The sequence below is a fragment of the Brassica napus genome, chromosome A3 (assembly GCF_020379485.1).
Source record: "Brassica napus cultivar Da-Ae chromosome A3, Da-Ae, whole genome shotgun sequence".
Taxonomy (NCBI): Eukaryota; Viridiplantae; Streptophyta; class Magnoliopsida; order Brassicales; family Brassicaceae; genus Brassica; species Brassica napus.
Genome location: NC_063436.1, coordinates 33,179,035 through 33,198,762, shown reverse-complemented (window position 1 = coordinate 33,198,762; position 19,728 = coordinate 33,179,035). Strand labels below are relative to the sequence as shown.

The window sequence follows — 19,728 nt, the reverse complement described above, 5'->3', positions numbered from 1 at the left end:
GTCATCGATTTCGGGGAATAACATGTGCACTAAAGTCAACCGGGAGTGCTCATTCTACAATCTCTTAAAAAGGGACCACAAAGGATCAACATTTGAAATAGTAGAAGATATTACTCAAAAGAAAAAAAGCTCAAAACACCAGCATAAAAAGAAAAAAGGCATCTCTAAACGTTCAAAAAGACGGATCTTCCGAGTATCACGATCCCGTTGTAGATCCCGAGGTAGCTGCTTGAACCAGCCCTCCAGTCATCAGCTTGTCAACTCCTTCAGCCCAGAATAGGTAACAGTGATATTCTTCTTCCGGATTCCAGTGATCCACTTTCTTCTCCAGCCACTCCTTCATAAGCTCCCATCTAGCCGTAGCTCCCGCACTTGGTTATGAAAGAAAAAAATTCGGTGAGCAATCTCTGATGGACAGCCATAGGAGAAATACGAACAGGTGGAGCTTCAGTACCAGCCGGAGGAACGAAGGAAAGACGAGAGACCGACGAAGCAGCTCTAACCAATCTTGGGGGATGAGTATAAAAGGGTCGTCTCTTTCGGGTCTTTGCCTTTTGATACTCATCATAGATAATCGAAACCGGAAGCCTCGCAACGTTCCCTGAAGAAAGACATCACGAAAAATTAGAAGAAAGAATTGCAGCAAGAAGAAACCAAAGAACGGAATCTCACCCCACACACGACTTTGGCGTAGCGCCTCCTTGTTCATCAGGAAGTTCACCCACCGGAATCGTTGAGGAACTCCCAACACGAGCTTCGCCACTACCTCCCCGATGAAAGACACTGGACGAGCTGCATCTATCATCATAATAAAACATCAGTTCCGGACAAGCGGCAAAAACAAGACGAAGAAGGTAACTTACCCACGGTACGCCAAAACGAAGGATATAGAGACGATCCTGGAATCTTCACAAATAAATACTGTTTGTCCAATTCGTCTCCAAAGGGATAGTTACCCTTGATTCCCCTTGAAGGCTCCTCTACCAAAGGAGTACCTTTGCTAGACCGAAGGTGATAGAATCTCAGCTTGCTCACCAATGGAGCGAAATAGTAGGAGTACAAGATCTCATGTACTCCAACGACAAAGCCATGAAATTCCCCAAGAACTTGAATAACCATTAGAGTTCTCCAGGCCAAGGGAGTAAGCTGAGAAGAACAGAAGCCATAAAATGAAGACACCTCGGCAACGATAGAGGGGATGCCAACCAACTCGGAAACCTGCCTCCAGATACGTTTCATAGATGGCTATCTCATCAGATCCTCCATCCGGAGCCCGTTCAAACTCGGAAGGACATCTCATCACCACCGAGGGAGGAATCGCAAAATTCTTTCGGATATTGATAAGGCTCTCCTCCTGGATCTCGGAACGCGGGCCATCATCGAGGAAGTAGGAGCAACGCTGCCTCAGGGGTGCCATCAGAACTGCCTCATTATCAGCTTCTGAAATCTCTCCCGAGAAGGAGGTAGGAGATGAGAAAGGGTCGGCGGAGAGACGACGCGGTCTTGTACGTCCATGATATACCTTGGATTTGACCCACTTTCATCCATGGTATATAGGTGTTTTACTATATATATATATATATCTATGTTTTCTACTCTTCTAGGTATGTTTTCAGATTCAGGTGCATTTCGGAGTAAAGCTATCACTTTGGAGCATTTTGGAGCTTAAAGGACATTTCACCCGAGCTGACCACGTAGAGGTCGACGAGAGGAAGATTAATCGATCGATGCGCACCAGTGCTATCGATCGATACCAGGAGATGTGCTATCGATCGATACCAGGAGATGCCCCGACAGATGAAGATTAATATCGATCGATGTACACAAGTACCATCGATCGATGTCGAGACATCAGACACGCGACATTTGGACTCAGCAGACTTAAAACCCAAGGCCAAGCCAAATTACCAAAATGTCCTGACGAGTTTTTAACTTAGTAGATTATATACTGCCTAAGTGTTTTGACGGCAGGAGAGCTTTTTCAGACCTAGTTTTGTTACAAGTTTTATTTTGAGAGAGAGAGAAGAGAGTTTTGGAGAGAAGATCACTTGTGATTGGAACTCCTTGTTTTCATTTCTTTTCATCTATACTATGAGTTTCTATTTCTTTATTGTTATGAATTGCTTTGCTATGTCTGAGTAGTTCAGTTATTAGATCCAGAGTTCAAATAGGTTTGTGGGATTAGCCCCAAACTATAGATCTGCCTTGTTGTGATATTCATGATATATTTGTATTCATTGCTTGTTTTAGCCTAGCTAACTAGAACTTGATCATAGGATTGCATACTCAAGCACCCTTGTTATCCCATCCTGACATCTATCTATAATATTAGGATTTCTAGAGAGGGCTAACCGCCAATCTAGTATCTTAGTAGGGCATATCATACTCGCGCATAGGCCTGGCTGGAATCCGTCGATCGACGTCCTCAACTGACTATCGATCGACGTTGGCAAAGGTGTATCGGTCGACGTCTTAATAGACCATCGATCGACACTCTCTCGTCGTCGACATGCTAACCGTTGAGACACGAGATCTAGTCTGTTAACCAGTGAAACATGCGACAGCTGATCACTGAGTTAAGCGATTGAGCTCTAATATATCATGTGTGGGAACCGAAATTTGCACTGTCGATTTCCGTTTAAATAAGGAAACTAGGAAAACCCTAATTTCCCAGAGGACCCGGATATCTGCTAATTACCACACGTCAAGCAATCAGAATACAAGAATAACAACGATAAAGTATAAGAAATCGAAAAAGAGAGCAAAGAAGATCTTATTTCCAAATTTGCGTATGAGCGTTTACAACAAGGTATAGGCCTGGGCTCGAGAGCTGTCGGCGAGATTCCTAGTTCTAGCAACCCTAAGACAGCTAAACCTAATTGAGTCGCAGCTCGAAATAACAAAAACGGAAAAATGCCTAAATTGCTCTAAGTGCTAAGTTTGCTCTGAAAAAGTTCTCCTCCATGCTCCTCGCCTAGGACTTCTTATATACTAGCTCCAAGGTCGGTTTACGCTTTTACTCTTCTGCCCTTAAGCCGTCATAGCATAAAAATGGAGATATTCCATTTTTCCCGATCTTCACAATTATCTTCAAAACTTCCGTATTTATTCGCGGAAACTTGACATTTATCCTTCCTTGTGGACCAAGCGTAAACCGTGCTGTGGTTTATGGGCTTTTGGTTAAGAAATCGTAGGATAGGCCTCGAGTCGTGTTTTAGGTCCCTTTGGGCCGTCTTCCGACTCGACACGTTTACTACGAGTTCTTTCGATAAAGAACGAACTTTCCGCGGTTTTTAATTCGCAGTCTGATCGATGATCTAGAATAGCGGAAAGCATGGACTGAGCTTGCTACGGTCTTCGGGAGATAGCATTTGAAGGTTTGACGAGAATGCATGGACTGGTGTCGTATCGATGTTCGGAAGAGCTTGATTGCTACGCAACGACTGAACTTTGGCTCAAGCCCGGTCGCTACGTAGCGACCGAGCGGGACGAGCGCTCGGTCGCTACGTAGCGACCGAGCTTGACTCGGGCTCGGTCGCTCCGTAGCGACCGAGCGAGACAAACTCTCGGTTGCTACGTGAGCTCGGTTGCTACGTAGCGACCGAGCGAGATGGATGCTTGGTCGCTACGTAGCGACCGAGCTTGGCTCGGGCTCGGCCGCTACTTAGCGACCGAGCGGGACGGACACTCGGAAGTGGCCACGACCTGTTTTGAGCTTCTGTCGGACTTCTCTATTCTTTCTTTCGTAAAGCTTTTTCGTAAGAGAGAATCTATTTCGAAAAGTATTCATCGGGGAAATTCTTATTTTCTTCCTCAGACGTTTTGAATGTTAAATTTGTCGCAATCGTTTTTGACCCCAACAGTTAGCCCCCCCAGCCCGTTAGAGTTGTGACTCTAGCGGGCGGATAGATGATTTTGACAAGGTTAAGCGTATTGGACGAAATTTACATTTTAAACTCCGTGGGAGAAAAGTTATCGAAACAGTATTCCGAACCCATACTTCTATAAGTAGTGAGCTCTTGTCATTCATTTTCTTCACACCTTCCCTTCTTCATTCCTTCAAAGACCTCTCTAGTTCCAAAACCTTTCCTTTCAACATGTCTTCCTCCTAAGGTGATAACGTCGAGATGGGCGAGGCCACTTTTCCGGCTCTGGTTCTGACTTCTCCGGCTGAAGCGCCGGCTTGTGTCGCTGGTCATCTTTCCTTCCGAGAGAAACTAGTTTGTCGCCAAGCCGAGAAAGAACTGGCTCAAGCTGGCCCTGAGTTCCCGTCTTCTTCTGCGCAGGTCGTTGTCCCGGGTTATGGGACCGAGGTCATGGCTCCTCTTCCGCAAGCCCTTCCTGCGGGTTCTTCCACGACTCCGATCCTTGTCGAGGACAAGGAAAAGGGCGCTGACTCTATGCCTCCTCCTCCAGCCAGGAAATAAATCGTTCTGGTGCTGCGTGCTCCTAGCGCTGTTCCGGTTGCTCAGCCTAAGAGTCGGAAGAGGAAACTTGCCAAGAGCGGTGACGGGGAGACTTCACAGCAAGGTGGATCGAGCCTAGTATTGGGACTTCGCGGAAAGGTTTGTCTCTTGCTTGAATTCTCGATCGTCTTATGTGCATTCTTTCTCGAACTTAGTCTTAAGAATTTTCAACGTTCGCAGTTCATATCGTTGATCGATGGGATGATCAGCGAGTGTGGTTCTGAGACCAGTCGCCTTTCCGGGGAGTTGGTGGAGCTTCAGGGTAGATGGTCTGAAACCGAGACCATGCTGACGGCTGTCAAGGACTCTCACTCCGCGAAAGTGTCGAAACTCGAGGTCGCGATAGGTGAGCTAGAGAGGGACCTTAGGAAGACGGCGAGTTCCTTGCTTAAGGAAAAGAAGGCCAGGAAGGCCAAATCCTTGGAGGTGCGTCGGCTCCAGCGTCAGATCGAGGGTGATGCGAGACTAGCAAGCCGCGGGATCCAAGAGGCGACGGATGCTCTTCGCGCAGAATTTCAGGCTCGCTTGGCGAAGATCTCTGCTTCCCTGGGTTCTCTCGAGCGTATCCGGGGCAGAGACCTAGCTTTGGCGACGATTGAGGGCGGGATGGCCGTGGTTTGGTTGTTCCAAAGTGAGACTCCTCCGACCTTGGAGGCCAAAGAGGCCCGACTGTCTGGCTGCAAGGGAGATATGGCAGCCGTGGATGGAGATTTCGGTCTCATCCTGGCTGACCTGAAATCCGCGTGCTTCCTTCTGACGTGTTCAGAAGACCCAAAGGGAAAAGACCTGATGGTCGAAGAAAACGGAGGTGACGCGGCTCCAGGCTCGGACGAGGCAGCGGGTGAAGAGGGGGCGTGAGTTCTGAGGATGACTTGGGTTAGATCTCTTGCGAGAAATTTTTTTTTATGTTTTTATGTTTCGGCCTTGAATGGCCTTGTTTTGTATTTCGGGACTGGCCGTGTGTGGCTTTGAATCCCTGCCGCTCCGCGGCCCCTTTTTTTATGGTAATTGAATGGCACTTTTTATGAGTTTGTGTATAATGGGGAGGAAGGTGATGAGTTGTCGTCTCATATCCCTCTCCGATTGTGAAATGTTTCATTCAAGATCTGTTTCGAGAGTTCTTCCGCGAGATGTGAACTCTGCGGGGGTGCTGAAGATGTCGAATATAAACATAGAGGCATGGTTTAGGAATCTCTTTATCTTTCGATATCATGCCTTGAGATGTTAGAGACCAGTGCGCTGGGTTTAGGGCAAGACCTAGGTTTACTTTCGGTTTTAAGGATTGTGCGGTGACTAGCCGGCTATCGTTTTTCCTATTGCGATTTCTTCCTGATTCGTATCGATTTAAAGTCCGCGATAGGTTCTCGGCTTATACAACTTGTTTGATATGAATCGAGCATCTCTCCGGAGACCGGAAGTGCTAGACCAAAATTTCGGATTTCTTTTATAGCGCTATTATCCTTGTGTCGGATATAAGAGAGTCATCTTCGTGAGATGGCTATGTCTGTTTAGGATGTTTGTGAGTTCGATGTGATCAGCATCGGACTTGGTGGCGCCTGCCGTTCTTTCAATTTTTTGCGAAAAATAAGTGTTAATGTGTGCATATATATGTCTTTTTTTGTGACAGAGGTTTCGTCTGTTCGGAAGAAATAAACTTTGAGGCATCTTTTGCGACGTCTCGCGATGCTAAAGGATGCTTCTCCTAAACGGCCGAAGAATTTCCGAAGACCTCGTACTGATTTTACGGGTGAGGATGTTTTGATAAATCGAAAACACCAAGAGCGTGGTAAGAAGTTTTTTCGATTTTTTGGGAGTATACGAGTATACTTACCCACTCCCCCCCCCCTTTTTAATGAGGGGGGACAGCTGAATTTGCCTTTCGGCAAACTGCCTACGTACTCCTTGCGGAGATCAAGCTGTCTCGTAGTTCAGTGATTGCGAGTTGGTTTGTTTAGTGATAGTATTTTTTGAGATGCATGGCGTTCCAGGTTCTAGGAATTTTTATGCCTTGCATATTGGCTATTTCGTAAGAACCTGGTCGGACGACTTTTTTGATTTTATTGGGACCTTCCCAGTTTGCTCCGAGTTTTCCCGCGTTTCGTTCAGCGGTGTTTTGGAAGACTTTGCGAAGGACCAGATCTCCCTGATTAAACCTACGATTTCGTACGTTGGAATTATAGTATTTTGCAGCGGCGTGCTGGTAATTCTGGATTCGGATGAGCGCTCGATGTCGGCGCTCTCGTTAATGAGGTCGAGATCATCCAATAGCATAGCATCGTTGAGTTCCTCTCGTTCGGGTAATAACCTTCTTCGAACACCGGGGTACTCTACTTTTGCGGGAATCATGCATTCCGTGCCGTATACCAGAGCGAAGGGAGTTTCTCCCGTTGCTCGCCTTGGGGTGGTACGGTGAGACCAGAGGACTCCCTCGAGTTCGTCGGCCCACCTGCCTTTTTTGGCCTCTAAGCGTTTCTTCAGTCCGTCGAGAATGGTCTTGTTGATTGTTTCAGCCTGTCCGTTGCACTGCGGATATCTGGGAGTTGACTTGTTGAGTCGTATCTTCCATTTTTCGCAGAATGCCTCGAACCGGGTGGAGATGAACTGAGACCCGTTATCGGTTACGATCTCGTAAGGAACCCCATGCCTACAGATAATATTTTTCCATACGAAATTTTCGACTTGGACATCTTTTATACTTGCGTATGAGTCCGCCTCTACCCATTTTGAGAAAAAAATCGGTAAGGACTAGAAGGAAACGCTTTTACTTCGAATTATGCAGAGGTCCGACAATATCCATGGCCCAGCGCATAAAGGGGTAGGGCGATGTGATGGAAGAAAGAACTTCGGCCGGTTGTTGGATGGTTGGTGTGTGCCTTTGGCATTTTTTGCATTTTCGTGCGAATTTCTCGCAATCTCCGATCATTGTTGGCCAATAGTATCCATGGCGTTTGATTTTTGTGGGAACCGAAATTCGCACTGTCGATTTCTGTTTAAATTAGGAAACTAAGGAAACCCTAATTTCTCAGAGGTCCCGGATCTCTGCGAGAGCCAACGTCAAGTGACCAAATATATGTGGAAATCGTGAAAAGATAACAAACGAGTTTAGAGAAAACAGTAGATCTTATTTCGAATCTGCGTAAGAGCGTTGCGATCATTACAAGAGATCATAAAAGCTTTGGCCGCAAAGGCTGTCAGCGTGTTACCTAGTTCTAGTGGCCTAAAAGCTCAAACCTAGTTAAGTTGCAGCTCGATAACAAAAGACGAAAAAGATACAAAAAAGGTTTTTGATTGATTTCGGACTGAACCTTGTTAAAGGCTGCCTGCGTACCCCTTTCGAGGATCAAGCCGAACGTAGTTCAATTAATAGAGCTGGACAAGAGATCGAGCTGCCTGGGCGAGTTCGTCTAGTAGTTGAGTGCCAGTCATAGAAACCGAACTTGTCGAGAATAAAGCCTAAAGTTTCTAAGTGCAGAGAATTCCGAGTCTAAAAAGTTCTCTCTCCCTTCTTGCTCCTCGTCTAGGACTCCTTATATACTAGCTCCAAGGTCGGTTTACACTTTTACTCTTCTGCCCTTAAGCCGTCATAGCATAAAAATGGAGATATTCCATTTTTCCCGATCTTCACAATTATCTTCAAAACTTCCGTATTTATCCGCGGAAACTTGACATTTATCCTTCCTTGTGGGCCAAGCGTAAACCATGCTGTGGTTTACGGGCCTTTGGTTAGGAAAATCATAGGATGGGCCTCGAGTCGTGTTTTAGGTCCCTTTGGGCCGTCTTCCGACTCGACACGTTTACTACGAGTTTTCCGCGGTTTCTAATCCGCTAAGTTTGATCGATGAATTAGAATGGCGGGAAACATGGACTGAGTTTGCTACGGTCTTCGGGAGATAGCGTTCGAAGGTTTGACGAGAATGCAAGAACTGGTGTCGTATCGATGTTCGGAAAGGTTCAATCGCTACACAGCGACCGAATTTTGGCTCGAGCCCGGACGCTTCGTAGCGACCGAGCGGGACGAGCGCTCGGACGCTTCGTAGCGACCGAGCGGGACGAGCGCTCGGTCGCTACGTAGCGACCGAGCTTTGGCTTGGGCTCGGTCGCTACATAGCGACCAAGCGGGACGAGCGCTCGGTCGCTACGTAGCGACCGAGCTTGGCCGAGCTCGGTCGCTACGTAGCGACCGAGCGGGACGATCGCTCGGTCGGTACGTAGCGACCGAGCTTTGGCTCGAGCTCGGTCACTACGTAGCAACCGAGCGGGACGAGCGCTCGGTCGCTACGTAGCGACCGAGCTTGGCCGAGCTCGGTAGCTACGTAGCGACCGAGCGGGACGATCGCTCGGTCGCTACGTAGCAACCGAGCTTTGGCTCGATCTCGGTCGCTATGTAGCGACCGAGCGGGACGAGCGCTCGGTCACTACGTAGCGACCGAGCTTGGCCGAGCTAGGTCGCTACGTAGCGACCGAGCTTTGGTTCGAGCTCGGTCGCTACGTAGCGACCGAGCGGGACGGACGCTCGCTCGCTACGTAGCGACCAGGCTGTGTGCATGCTTGGTCGCCGTGTATCGATCGAGCTTGGCTTGTCCGTGGTCCGATTGTCGTACTCGAGCTTGTCCGTGGCCGAATTGTATACATGTCTGTTTCCTTCGGACAATCGGTATTTAGTGGTTCGATTGAGATTTGAACAAGATTTTACCGCAAGGCTCTTTGTAAAGATATCTTTACGAAGATTACTTTTTCGTAAAAATATTAATGCTGATTTTTACGGACTTTTAGATATTGATTCCGTCGTGACCGATTTTGACCCCAACAGTTAGCCCCCAGCTCGTTAGAACCATGAGTTTAAAGCGTGAGGTTCTAGCGAGTGGCCTGGCAAGTTAGGCAAGTGAGTTAGGCGGAATTAATGGTTGAAAAGGTCAGTGGTAAATGGTCTTCTCGCTCTTCTAAAAATAGAACGCGATAAGAATGGGGCTGCGCCTTATGACGGCTGCCTACGTACCCTTGTTGAAGGGATCAAGCCTTTCGTAGTTCGTCTTGGAGTTTAAGGTTCTTATGACTAGTTTTCCAGTAGGACCTTTATGGTCTAGTTTTTATGTAGCGGTTATAAGGCGTGTTGCTGCCGATGGCATTTTGTATGGGTGTAGAGGGAAGACTACGAGTTGTCGTCTCGTAATCTAACTCTGTGTGTATTGCCATATCCATAATCTGTTACGAGAGTTTTCCGCAGTGTGTAAACTTGCGGGATTTTTCTGAAGACGTTCGAATATTGGCAAAGAGACAAATTTTGGGATCTCGTATCAGGGTGTTTGATACTATGCCTAGAGATGTTAGAGACCAGTGTGCTGGGTTTAGGGCAAGACCTAGGTTTACTTTCTGTTTAAGGATTGTGCGGTGACTGGCCGGCTATCGTTTTTCCTGTTGCAATTTCTTCCTGATTCGTATCGATTTAAAGTCCGCGATAGGTTCTCGGCTTATACGACTTGTTTGATACGAATCGAGCATCTCTCCGGAAACCGGAAGTGCTAGACCAAAATTTCGGATTTCTTTTATAGCGCTATTATCCTTGTGTCGGATGTAAGAGAGTCATCTTCTACGAGATGGCTAAGTCTGTTTAGGACGTTTAAGAGTTTGTTGTGATCAGCAACAAACTTAATGGTAAAAATTACTATTTTGAGTCTTCGCGAAGAATATGTTTTGAGAAGATGTTAGTGCGTATGACTGTCTGGTCTTCCATGAAGGTGTTTTTATCGAGGAAGGAAATTTCGTCGAAGAACTAATCTTCAGGCGTCCGCGACGTCTCGCGATGCTGAAGATTTGTTATTCTTTCGTATGCCACGTTTCGTGCTTGAAATGTTCGCGGGCTTTGAAGATATTTCGCGATGTTGCGAGGGTTTAGTATTAGCCCTGTGTTTGAGAAACGTTCTGGTTTGACTATGAATGTTCACAGCCAAAAATTGTTGTCCTGCTCGGATGCTAATAGCTTTATTTGCGATCGAGGAATTATGACTGAGGTGTCATGTAAATTTGTCCATGGGAACAAGCGTTTTCCTTCATGGTTCTTTGTGAAGAGTTGGCCTTCCGAGATGTATTTCGTGCATTTTTTAGGATGTTTCGTATAGCTCTAGAAGCTTTGTTTCAAATTTTTCCTTACATGCCGCGTATTATGGTTAAAACGTTGCGGGCTTAAAGTGAATTGTGGAGCGTATTGAACTTGGTCAGTTTTCGAAAAGTTTAGATTTTCCGTTAACCGTTTGGTTGTTAGGACTTAGTTTCGTTACGAAGAATTTATCATATGATTTCCGACTGTAGGCTACACGATAATTTATCATATCATATAACCGATTTTACGAAGGTTGTAAATCAGTGATATGTAAACATATGTCAAAGTAGCATTGTTTCTGCGGGTTCTACGAGAAACGTCCCCGCTGTGATTTTGATCTTAGATGAAAGTTGCTTGGAGTTACCCATGGAGTATTACCGAAGTTTATTTCAATACGATCTAGTCGCGGAACCCTTTTCATAGGTTTTTCGAGGGGATTCTCATGACACATTCCTTTCTTGAACGAATTGGTCAACCAGAAGTGGTTCTAGCTAACCATCGGGAGGAAAATGCTCCTTTTAATGTGCACGATGCTACATATATTCTCGAGTTTTCTTCGTCGCAAATGTTTTCGATGCTTTTCCGTGACTTACTTGGTACAACGGAAACTGAAAGAAACGCTTTGGTGATTGAAGATTTCTCGTAGAAATTTTTAAAACGAAACTGGCTTTCTGAAGCCGGAAAAGGCTTCAATACTTTGGCTAATCGTCGAGTTTCAGTTTGATATTGGTACAAGTTTTCTGTACACATGATTGCGACAAGAAGTGATGTATAGTTTTTGAGATTATGTTCATGATCGTCTGGATATGTTGCTAGCGTTTAGACGAATATTAAGATTGTCGTTTGCCTATTCTTGACGATTTGCAGAAGTTTTTTTTGAAGTTTGAGAGTATACGAGTATAGTATACGTACCTACTCCCCTTTTTTTTTACGAAAGAAAAACGGTTGAACCGATACTTTGAAGGGTTGTGTACGTTTCCTCTCCTGATGTTTAGAATGATCGATAATTCGGGACGATTTATAGACGACGCTTGGACTGTGATTTGGTTGTTTCCACGTTGACGACTTGGGATATGTCGGTTCTGAGAAAATTGCCAGAAACGAATCGGTTTTAAGACGACGTTCATGTCTCTAACTTTTCCTCTCTTTAGGAAGCGAGCTTGATATGCGTGGCGATCGTTTCTCAACTTTCGGAGAGTTTAGATCGGTTTGCAAGATCTGGATGAACAATTATGGAACAATATATCGAGATAGGAAAAATCGCTTAAAACTTAGTTCGCTAGACTATCCGCCTAGGTTTTACGTTCCCTAAAGTTCTATGGCAGCCTCAAAGTAATTTCCTACGAAAATTCCAAGTCTGATTTCAAAAATTTCAAGTCGGAAATACCTTAGTTCTCTCGAAGATGCAGTTTTGTCCCTTCTCAGTTTTGCGTGCTAATTTCCGTTTCCTATTCTCGTGTATGTTCGCCATTTCTGATATTGGTGTTTATCCTTTGAAACTTGACATTTATCTTCCGAACTTGACTGTTATCTTCTCCTTAGATAAGACGTCAATTTTTGTAAAAAGGTTCAACGTAATCGTATAGTTAAGGCGGCTAAGGTGTTAAGTTAACCATTGCCGTTTTATACGATTAATCTGAATCCATGCGAGAAAATAGGTCTTTGCGGTTTTTTTTTTTTTTTTTTTTTTTTATATCGTAAAGTCTCAATGGTAACTTCAATCGAAAGAAGGCGTTTCGATCGAGATTCGAAAGTGAACGCAAAGATGGAGGTAGGGTGAGCAGAAACAAGCCAAGGAGTTTAAGATGAGGTTTACTTGTTTTTGTCGTAAAATCTCAACGGAAACTCCGATTGAGACGAAACGAAAAGCGTTTCGATGAGAATTCAAAGGAGAACGCAAAGGAGGACCCCTTTGAGGCCTGACAGGTAGCTATAGCGAGTGAGGATGTCATCTCGGTCGCTATAGCGAGTGGAAGGGAGCCGAGACGAGTCCCACTTGTTTTCGTCGTAAAATCTCAACGGAAACTTCGATTGAGACGAAACGAAAAGCGTTTCGAAGAGGATTCAAAGGAGAACGCAAAGGAGGAACCCTTTGAGGACTTACAGGTCGCTACGTAGCGACTGACAGTCTGACAGGTCGCTACGTAGCGAATGGAAGCAAGCCGAGAAGCGTCCTACTTGTTTTCGTCGTAAAATCTCAACGGAAACTCCGATTGAGACGAAACGAAAAGCGTTTCGATGAGGATTCAAAAGACAACCCAAAGGAGGACCTTTCTGAGGCCTTACAGGTCGCTACGTAGCGACTGACAGTCTGACAGGTCGCTACGTAGCGAGTGGAAGCAAGCCGAGAAGAGTCCTAATTGTTTTCGTCGTAAAATCTCAACGGAAACTCCGATTGAGACGAAACGAAAAGTTTTTCGACGAGGATTCAAAAGAGAACTCAAAGGAGGACCTTTCTGAGGCCTTACAGGTCGCTATGTAGCGAGTGGAGAGTTGGCTTGAGCTCGGTCACTACGTAGCGACCGAGCAGTGTGTGTGCTCGGTTGCTACGTAGCGACCAAGCAGCGTGTGTGCTCGGTCGCTACGTAGCAACCGAGCAGCGTGTGTGCTCGGTCGCTACGTAGCGACCGAGCAGCGTGCTACGTAGCGACCGACCAGCGTGCTACGTAGCGACCGAGCAGCGTGTGCGTGCTCGGTCGCTACGTAGCGACCGAGCTGTGTAATCGTTTTGTTGTGTTTCCTTTTTCCGTGATTAACATAGGGGTTTTTCAGCGGTTTTTTTGGGAGAACAAGTTTTATCCTTCCGAAATGTTTTCGGAAAACGTGTTTTGGTAAAACCCTTACGCATCGAGATTTCTTTACGGGGTTTTGATAAGATTTATCGTTTCCCTTCTTGTTTACAGGGAGAAATCGCGAGCTTGTTTTAGTGCTCTTTCTGTGGCCGAAGGTGGCGACTAAGTTTTCGATTTTGTTGAAAACTACGGCGTTTGCGTAAGCGTTGGCCATAGGAGCAGTCAGTGCTGCGAGTTTGTCTTTCATATATCCAAACATCGTTTCGATCAAGCGTTTTGTGGCCATGAGTAAGAGTGATCCGTAACCCCCCCTCCTTCTAGCGCCAAACTGTGGGAACCGAAATTCGCACTGTCGATTTCTGTTTAAATTAGGAAACTAAGGAAACCCTAATTTCTCAGAGGTCCCGGATCTCTGCGAGAGCCAACGACAAGTGACCAAATATATGTGGAAATCGTGAAAAGATAACAAACGAGTTTAGAGAAAACAGTAGATCTTATTTCGAATCTTCGTAAGAGCGTTGCGATCATTACAAGAGATCATAAAAGCTTTGGCCGCAAAGGCTGTCAGCGAGTTACCTAGTTCGAGTGGCCTAAAAGCTCAAACCTAGTTAAGTCGCAGCTCGATAACAAAAGACGAAAAAGATACAAAAAAGGTTTTTGATTGATTTAGGACTGAACCTTGTTAAAGGCTGCCTACGTACCCCTTTCGAGGATCAAGCCGAACGTAGTTCAATTAATAGAGCTGGACAAGAGATCGAGCTGCCTGGGCGAGTTCGTCTAGTAGTTGAGTGCCAGTCATAGAAACCGAACTTGTCGAGAATAAAGCCTAAAGTTTCTAAGTGCAGAGAATTCCGAGTCTAAAAAGTTCTCTCTCCCTTCTTGCTCCTCGCGTAGGACTCCTTATATACTAGCTCCAAGGTCAGTTTACGCTTTTACTCTTCTGCCCTTAAGCCGTCATAGCATAAAAATGGAGATATTCCATTTTTCCCGATCTTCACAATTATCTTCAAAACTTCCGTATTTATCCGCGGGAAACTTGACATTTATCCTTTCTTGTGGGCCAAGCGTAAACCATGCTGTGGTTTACGGGCTTTTGGTTAGAAAATCATAGGATGGGCCTCGAGTCGTGTTTTAGGTCCCTTTGGGCCGTCTTCCGACTCGACACGTTTACTACGAGTTTTCCGCGGTTTCTAATCCGCTAAGTTTGATCGATGAATTAGAATGGCGGAAAACATGGACTGAGCTTGCTACGGTCTTCGGGAGATAGCGTTCGAAGGTTTGACGAGAATGCAAGAACTGGTGTCGTATCGATGTTCGGAAAGGTTCAATCGCTACACAGCGACCGAATTTTGGCTCGAGCCCGGTCGCTTCGTAGCGACCGAGCGGGACGAGCGCTCGGTCGCTATGTAGCGACCGCGCTTGGCCGAGCTCGGTCGCTTTGTAGCGACTGAGCGGGACGATCGCTCGGTCGCTACGTAGCGACCTAGCTTTGGTTCGAGCTCGGTCGCTACGTAGCGACCGAGCGGGACGATCGCTCGGTTGCCACGTAGCGACCGAGCTTGGCTGAGCTCGGTCGCTACGTAGCGACCGAGCGGGACGGACGCTCGCTCGCTACGTAGCGACCGGGCTGTGTGCATGCTTGGTCGCCGTGTATCGATCGAGCTTGGCTTGTCCGTGGTCCGATTGTCGTACTCGAGCTTGTCCGTGGCCGAATTGGATACATGTCTGTTTCCTTCGGACAATCGGTATTTAGTGGTTCGATTGAGATTTGAACAAGATTTTACCGCAAGGCTCTTTGTAAAGATATCTTTACGAAGATTACTTTTTCGTAAAAATGTTAATGCTGATTTTTACGGACTTTTAGACATTGATTCCGTCGTGACCGATTTTGACCCCAACAATTTTCACGGCTAGCGATCTTCCATCGGAATGGTTGCCGCAGGAACCGGAATGTACTTCCTCCATTACTTTCCTCGCTTTTTCCCCTTCCAGGCACGTCATGAGTGGTCCGGAGAATCTCCATTTGTAAATTTCGCCCTCCACTGTCACGTAGCGTGCGGCCTATGTTCGGACCTTGCGAGCTGCCCATTTTTCGGCGGGCAGTTGCCCATCGACAATGTAGTCTCGAATCGTCTGAAGCCATGGGGTATCACAGCCGTAATCAGATTGCTCCGATGGTGGTTGTATCGTAATTTCTTCTTCCTTGTCATCTTGACCTTCTATGAGATTGACGATGATTGGTGGTCTGATGCTTGGATGTTCGATGAACTCGACTGGAATTACCCTTTTAAGTCCTGGGTCGGAACTTGATGCTTGGGCCGCGAGGGCGTCTGCCTGGACGTTCTCGGAACGGGGAATTCGCGTAAGGGCAAAACAGTCGAAGTCTTGAGCTAGACCTTGGACCAGTTTGAGGTACGCGTCCATCCGTTCGTCTCTGGCTTCGTACTCTCCGCTTAATTGACTGGCCACTAACTGGGAGTCGCAGTAAGCGTGGAGATTACGTATTTTTGAGCCGTGAGCCAAACGCAGTCCTGCGATTAATGCTTCGTATTTGGCCTCGTTGTTCGAGGCGTGGAATTCTAGCCTGAACGATTGTTCCAAGATCTCGCTCGTTGAAGATGTGAGACGGATTCCGATACCCGATCCCTGCTTGGATGAGGATCCGTCGACGTGGAGGAGCCAGGTTGAATTTGGTTCCTCATTGGTTATTGTTCCCGTTGGAAGTTCGACCAAGAAGTCTGCGAGTACTTGTGACTTTGCGCTCGTCCTTGGTCGGTACTCGATGTCGTACTCGCTCAACTCGACCGCCCACTTGGCCAGTCGGCCCGATTGACTTGGGCTATGCAAAATTGTCCTTAGGGGAAAAGTCGTGAGGATGACGATTGTGTGGGATTGGAAATATGGTCTTAGTTTTCGGGCCGATGTTACGACCGCGCATGCCAATTTTTCCATCAATGGGTACCTAGATTCGGCATCTAGCAAGGTGTTGCTTATGTAGAAAATAGGTTTCTGCTCCCCGCGTTCTTCCCTGATCAGGACTCCACTTACGGCCGTTGCCGACACAGCGATGTATAAGAATAAAGGCTCTCCTTCCACGGGTTTTGCGAGGACTGGAGGAGTAGCTAAATAACGCTTCAGCTGTTGGAAGGCGTTTTCGCACTCTTTCGACCATTCGAATTTTTTATTTCCTCGAAGGACGTCGTAGAAAGGTAGGCACTTGTCTGTTGATCGTGAAATAAATCGGTTAAGCGCTGCGATCCTGCCGGTCAACCTCTGGACTTCCCGCTTATTCTTTGGAGAAGCCATCTCGATTAGTGCGTTGATCTGTTTTGGATTTGCTTCGATGCCGCGATATGTGACCAAGTAGCCGAGGAATTCCCCTGATGCCACGGCGAATCTACATTTTGTCGGGTTGAGCTTCATGTTATGGGAATTTAATTGCGCGAAACACTCTTCGAGATGTGACACGTGATCTTTTGCTTTGAGGGATTTGACGAGCATGTCGTCGATATAAACCTCCATTGTTTTTCCGAGTTGTTTGGAGAACATTCGGTTTACGAGTCGTTGGTAAGTTGCGCCGGCGTTTTTGAGGCCGAAGGGCATTACCTTATAGCAATAAGTTCCGCGATCGGTAATGAACGCAGTCTTCTCGCGATCGTCGGGATTCATCCTAATTTGATTATAACCTGAGAAGGCATCGATGAAGGATAAAAGTTCGTTGCCCGCTGTTGCTTCTACCAGTCGATCAATATGTGGTAGAGGGAAGCTATCCTTTGGACATGCTTTGTTTAGGTCGGTAAAATCCACGCAAACTCGCCACTTCCCGTTCTTCTTTTTGACTACTACGGGGTTGGCGAGCCAGTCTGGGTATCTTACTTCTGTTATCGACCCAACCTTAAGCAATTTTTCGACCTCATCGTTTACTGCAGCAGCACGTTCGGGTCCTAGCTTCCGCCTTTTTTGTTTGACGGGTTTGAATGTTGGATCGATATTCAGCTCGTGACATGTTATGTTAATGTCGATTCCCGGCATATCTTCCGCAGCCCATGCGAAAGTATTGAGGTTCTTTTTAAGACAATCTACGAGTTATGTCCTTAAAGGCTCGCGGAGATTGGCTCCAATCTCGAAGCAGCGTTCCGGGAAGGCTTCGTCGAGACAGATCGTTACCACGGGCTCGCAAGTTGGCTCGCGTTTTTCGTCTAGGGCTGCGATGCTGCGAGATTCCCAGAAAAGTTCCGCTGAATCCTGACCTCGCATATCTTTGCTGGAGGTCTTTTTCTTCACTTTTCTAGGAGTGATCTCGAGGTTCGGTCTCTTTCATTTTAGTTCTGCGGCGAAACAAACCTGTGAAACTCTCGGATTTCCCCATATTACCTCGACTCCGTTAGGGGTCGGGAACTTGAGGCAAAGATGGTACGTTGATGGGATTGCGCGCATGGCGTTCAGCCATGGCGTTCCCATGATAACGTTGTAAGATGCGGGATGGTCAACGACTAGAAACTCTGTGACGTTCGTCACGGTTCCGGCTTTGACAGCGAGATTAATCGATCCATAGGCCATGGTTGTTTCCCCCGAAAGTCCCAGCAGTGGGCTTGGGCATTTCGTGACTTCGGATTGATTGATCCTCATCTTTTCGAGAGTGTCTTTGAAGATGATATCGGCCGAACTTCCGGTATCGATTAGTACCCTAGCGACGTCGATATCTCGAATCGTCAACTCGATAACAAGGAGATCGTTTCGAGGTTTGGCTCGATCGATCGTTGTTCCCCCCTTGAATGAGATGACGTTCGCGCACGTCGAATCTTGCATACCGTTCCTGATCGTTGGGTGGCTTTTGCGGGTTAGATTGATCCGTATGTCCCCCTCCTTCTAGCGCAAACTGTGGGAACCGAAATTTGCACTGTCGATTTATGTTTAAATAAGGAAACTAGGAAAACCCTAATTTCCCATAGGACCCGGATATCTGCAAATTACCACACGTCAAGCAATCAGAACACGAGAATAACAACGATAAAGTATAAGAAATCGAAAAAGAGAGCAAAGAAGATCTTATTTCCGAATTTGCATATGAGCGTTTACAACAAGGTATAGGCCTGGGCTCGAGAGCTGTTGGCGAGATTCCTAGTTCTAGCAACCCTAAGACGGCTAAACCTAATTGAGTCGGAGCTCGAAATAACAAAAACGGAAAAATGCCAAAATTGCTCTAAGTGCTAAGTTTGCTTTGAAAAAGTTCTCCTCCATGCTCCTCGCCTAGGACTCCTTATATACTAGCATAAAAATGGAGATATTTCATTTTTCCCGCTTTTACTCTTCTGCCCTTAAGCCGTTATAGTATAAAAATGGAGATATTTCATTTTTCCCGATCTTCACAATTATCTTCAAAACTTCCGTATTTATCCGCGGAAACTTGACATTTATCCTTCCTTGTGGACCAAGCTTAAACCGTGCTGTGGTTTACGGGATTTTGGTTAAGAAATCATAGGATGGGCCTCGAGTCGTGTTTTTGGTCCCTTTGGGCCGTCTTCCGACTAGACACGTTTACTACGAGTTCTTTCGATAAAAAACGAACTTTCCGCAGTTTTTAATTCGCAAAGTCTGATCGATGATCTAGAATAGCGGAAAGCATGGACTGAGCTTGCTACGGTCTTCGGGAGATAGCATTTGAAGGTTTGACGAGAATGCATGGACTGGTGTCGTATCGATGTTTCGGAAGAGCTCGATCGCTACGCAATGACCGAGCTTTGGCTCAAGCCCGGTCGCTACGTAGCGACCGAGCTTTGGCTCGAGCTTGGTCGCTACGTAGCGACCGAGCGGGACGAGCGCTCGGTCGCTACGTAGCGACCGAGCTTTGGCTCGAGCTCGGTCGCAACCTAGCGACCGAGCGGGACGAGCGCTCGGTCGCTACGTAGTGACCGACCTTTGGCTCGAGGTCGGTCGCTACGTAGCGACCGAGCTTGGCCGAGCTCGGTCGCTACGTAGCGACCGAGCGGGACGAGCGCATGTAGCGACCGAGCATCCGTCCCGCTCGGTCGCTACGTAGTGACAGAGCTCGAGCCAAAGCTCGGTCGCTACGTAGCGACCGAGCGGGACAGACGCTCGGTCGTTACGTAGCGACCGACCTTGGCTCGGGCTCGGTCGCTACGTAGCGACCGAGCGGGAGGGACGCTCGGAAGTGGCCACGACCTGTTTTGAGCTTCGTCGGACTTTTCGATTCTTTCTTCCGTAAAGCTTTTTCATAAGAGAGAATCTATTTCGAAAAGTATTCATCGGGAAAATTCTTATTTTCTTCTTCGGACGTTTTGAATGTTAAATTGTCGTAACCGTTTTTGACCCCAACATCATGCATGCAACAAATATGCATCTATAGGTATTA

At 46.7% G+C, this 19,728-nt stretch overlaps 1 protein-coding gene across 1 annotated transcript; it reads right to left on the bottom strand.

The window, feature by feature from the left end:
• Nucleotides 1–17,341: 17,341 nt before the first annotated feature.
• LOC125592464 lies at nucleotides 17,342–18,205 on the bottom strand. The gene has a single exon (XM_048767652.1). It carries the CDS (start codon nucleotides 18,162–18,164, stop codon nucleotides 17,673–17,675), a length of 492 nt encoding a protein of 163 aa, XP_048623609.1. The 5' UTR covers nucleotides 18,165–18,205; the 3' UTR covers nucleotides 17,342–17,672.
• Between the last annotated feature and the right edge of the window lie 1,523 nt (nucleotides 18,206–19,728).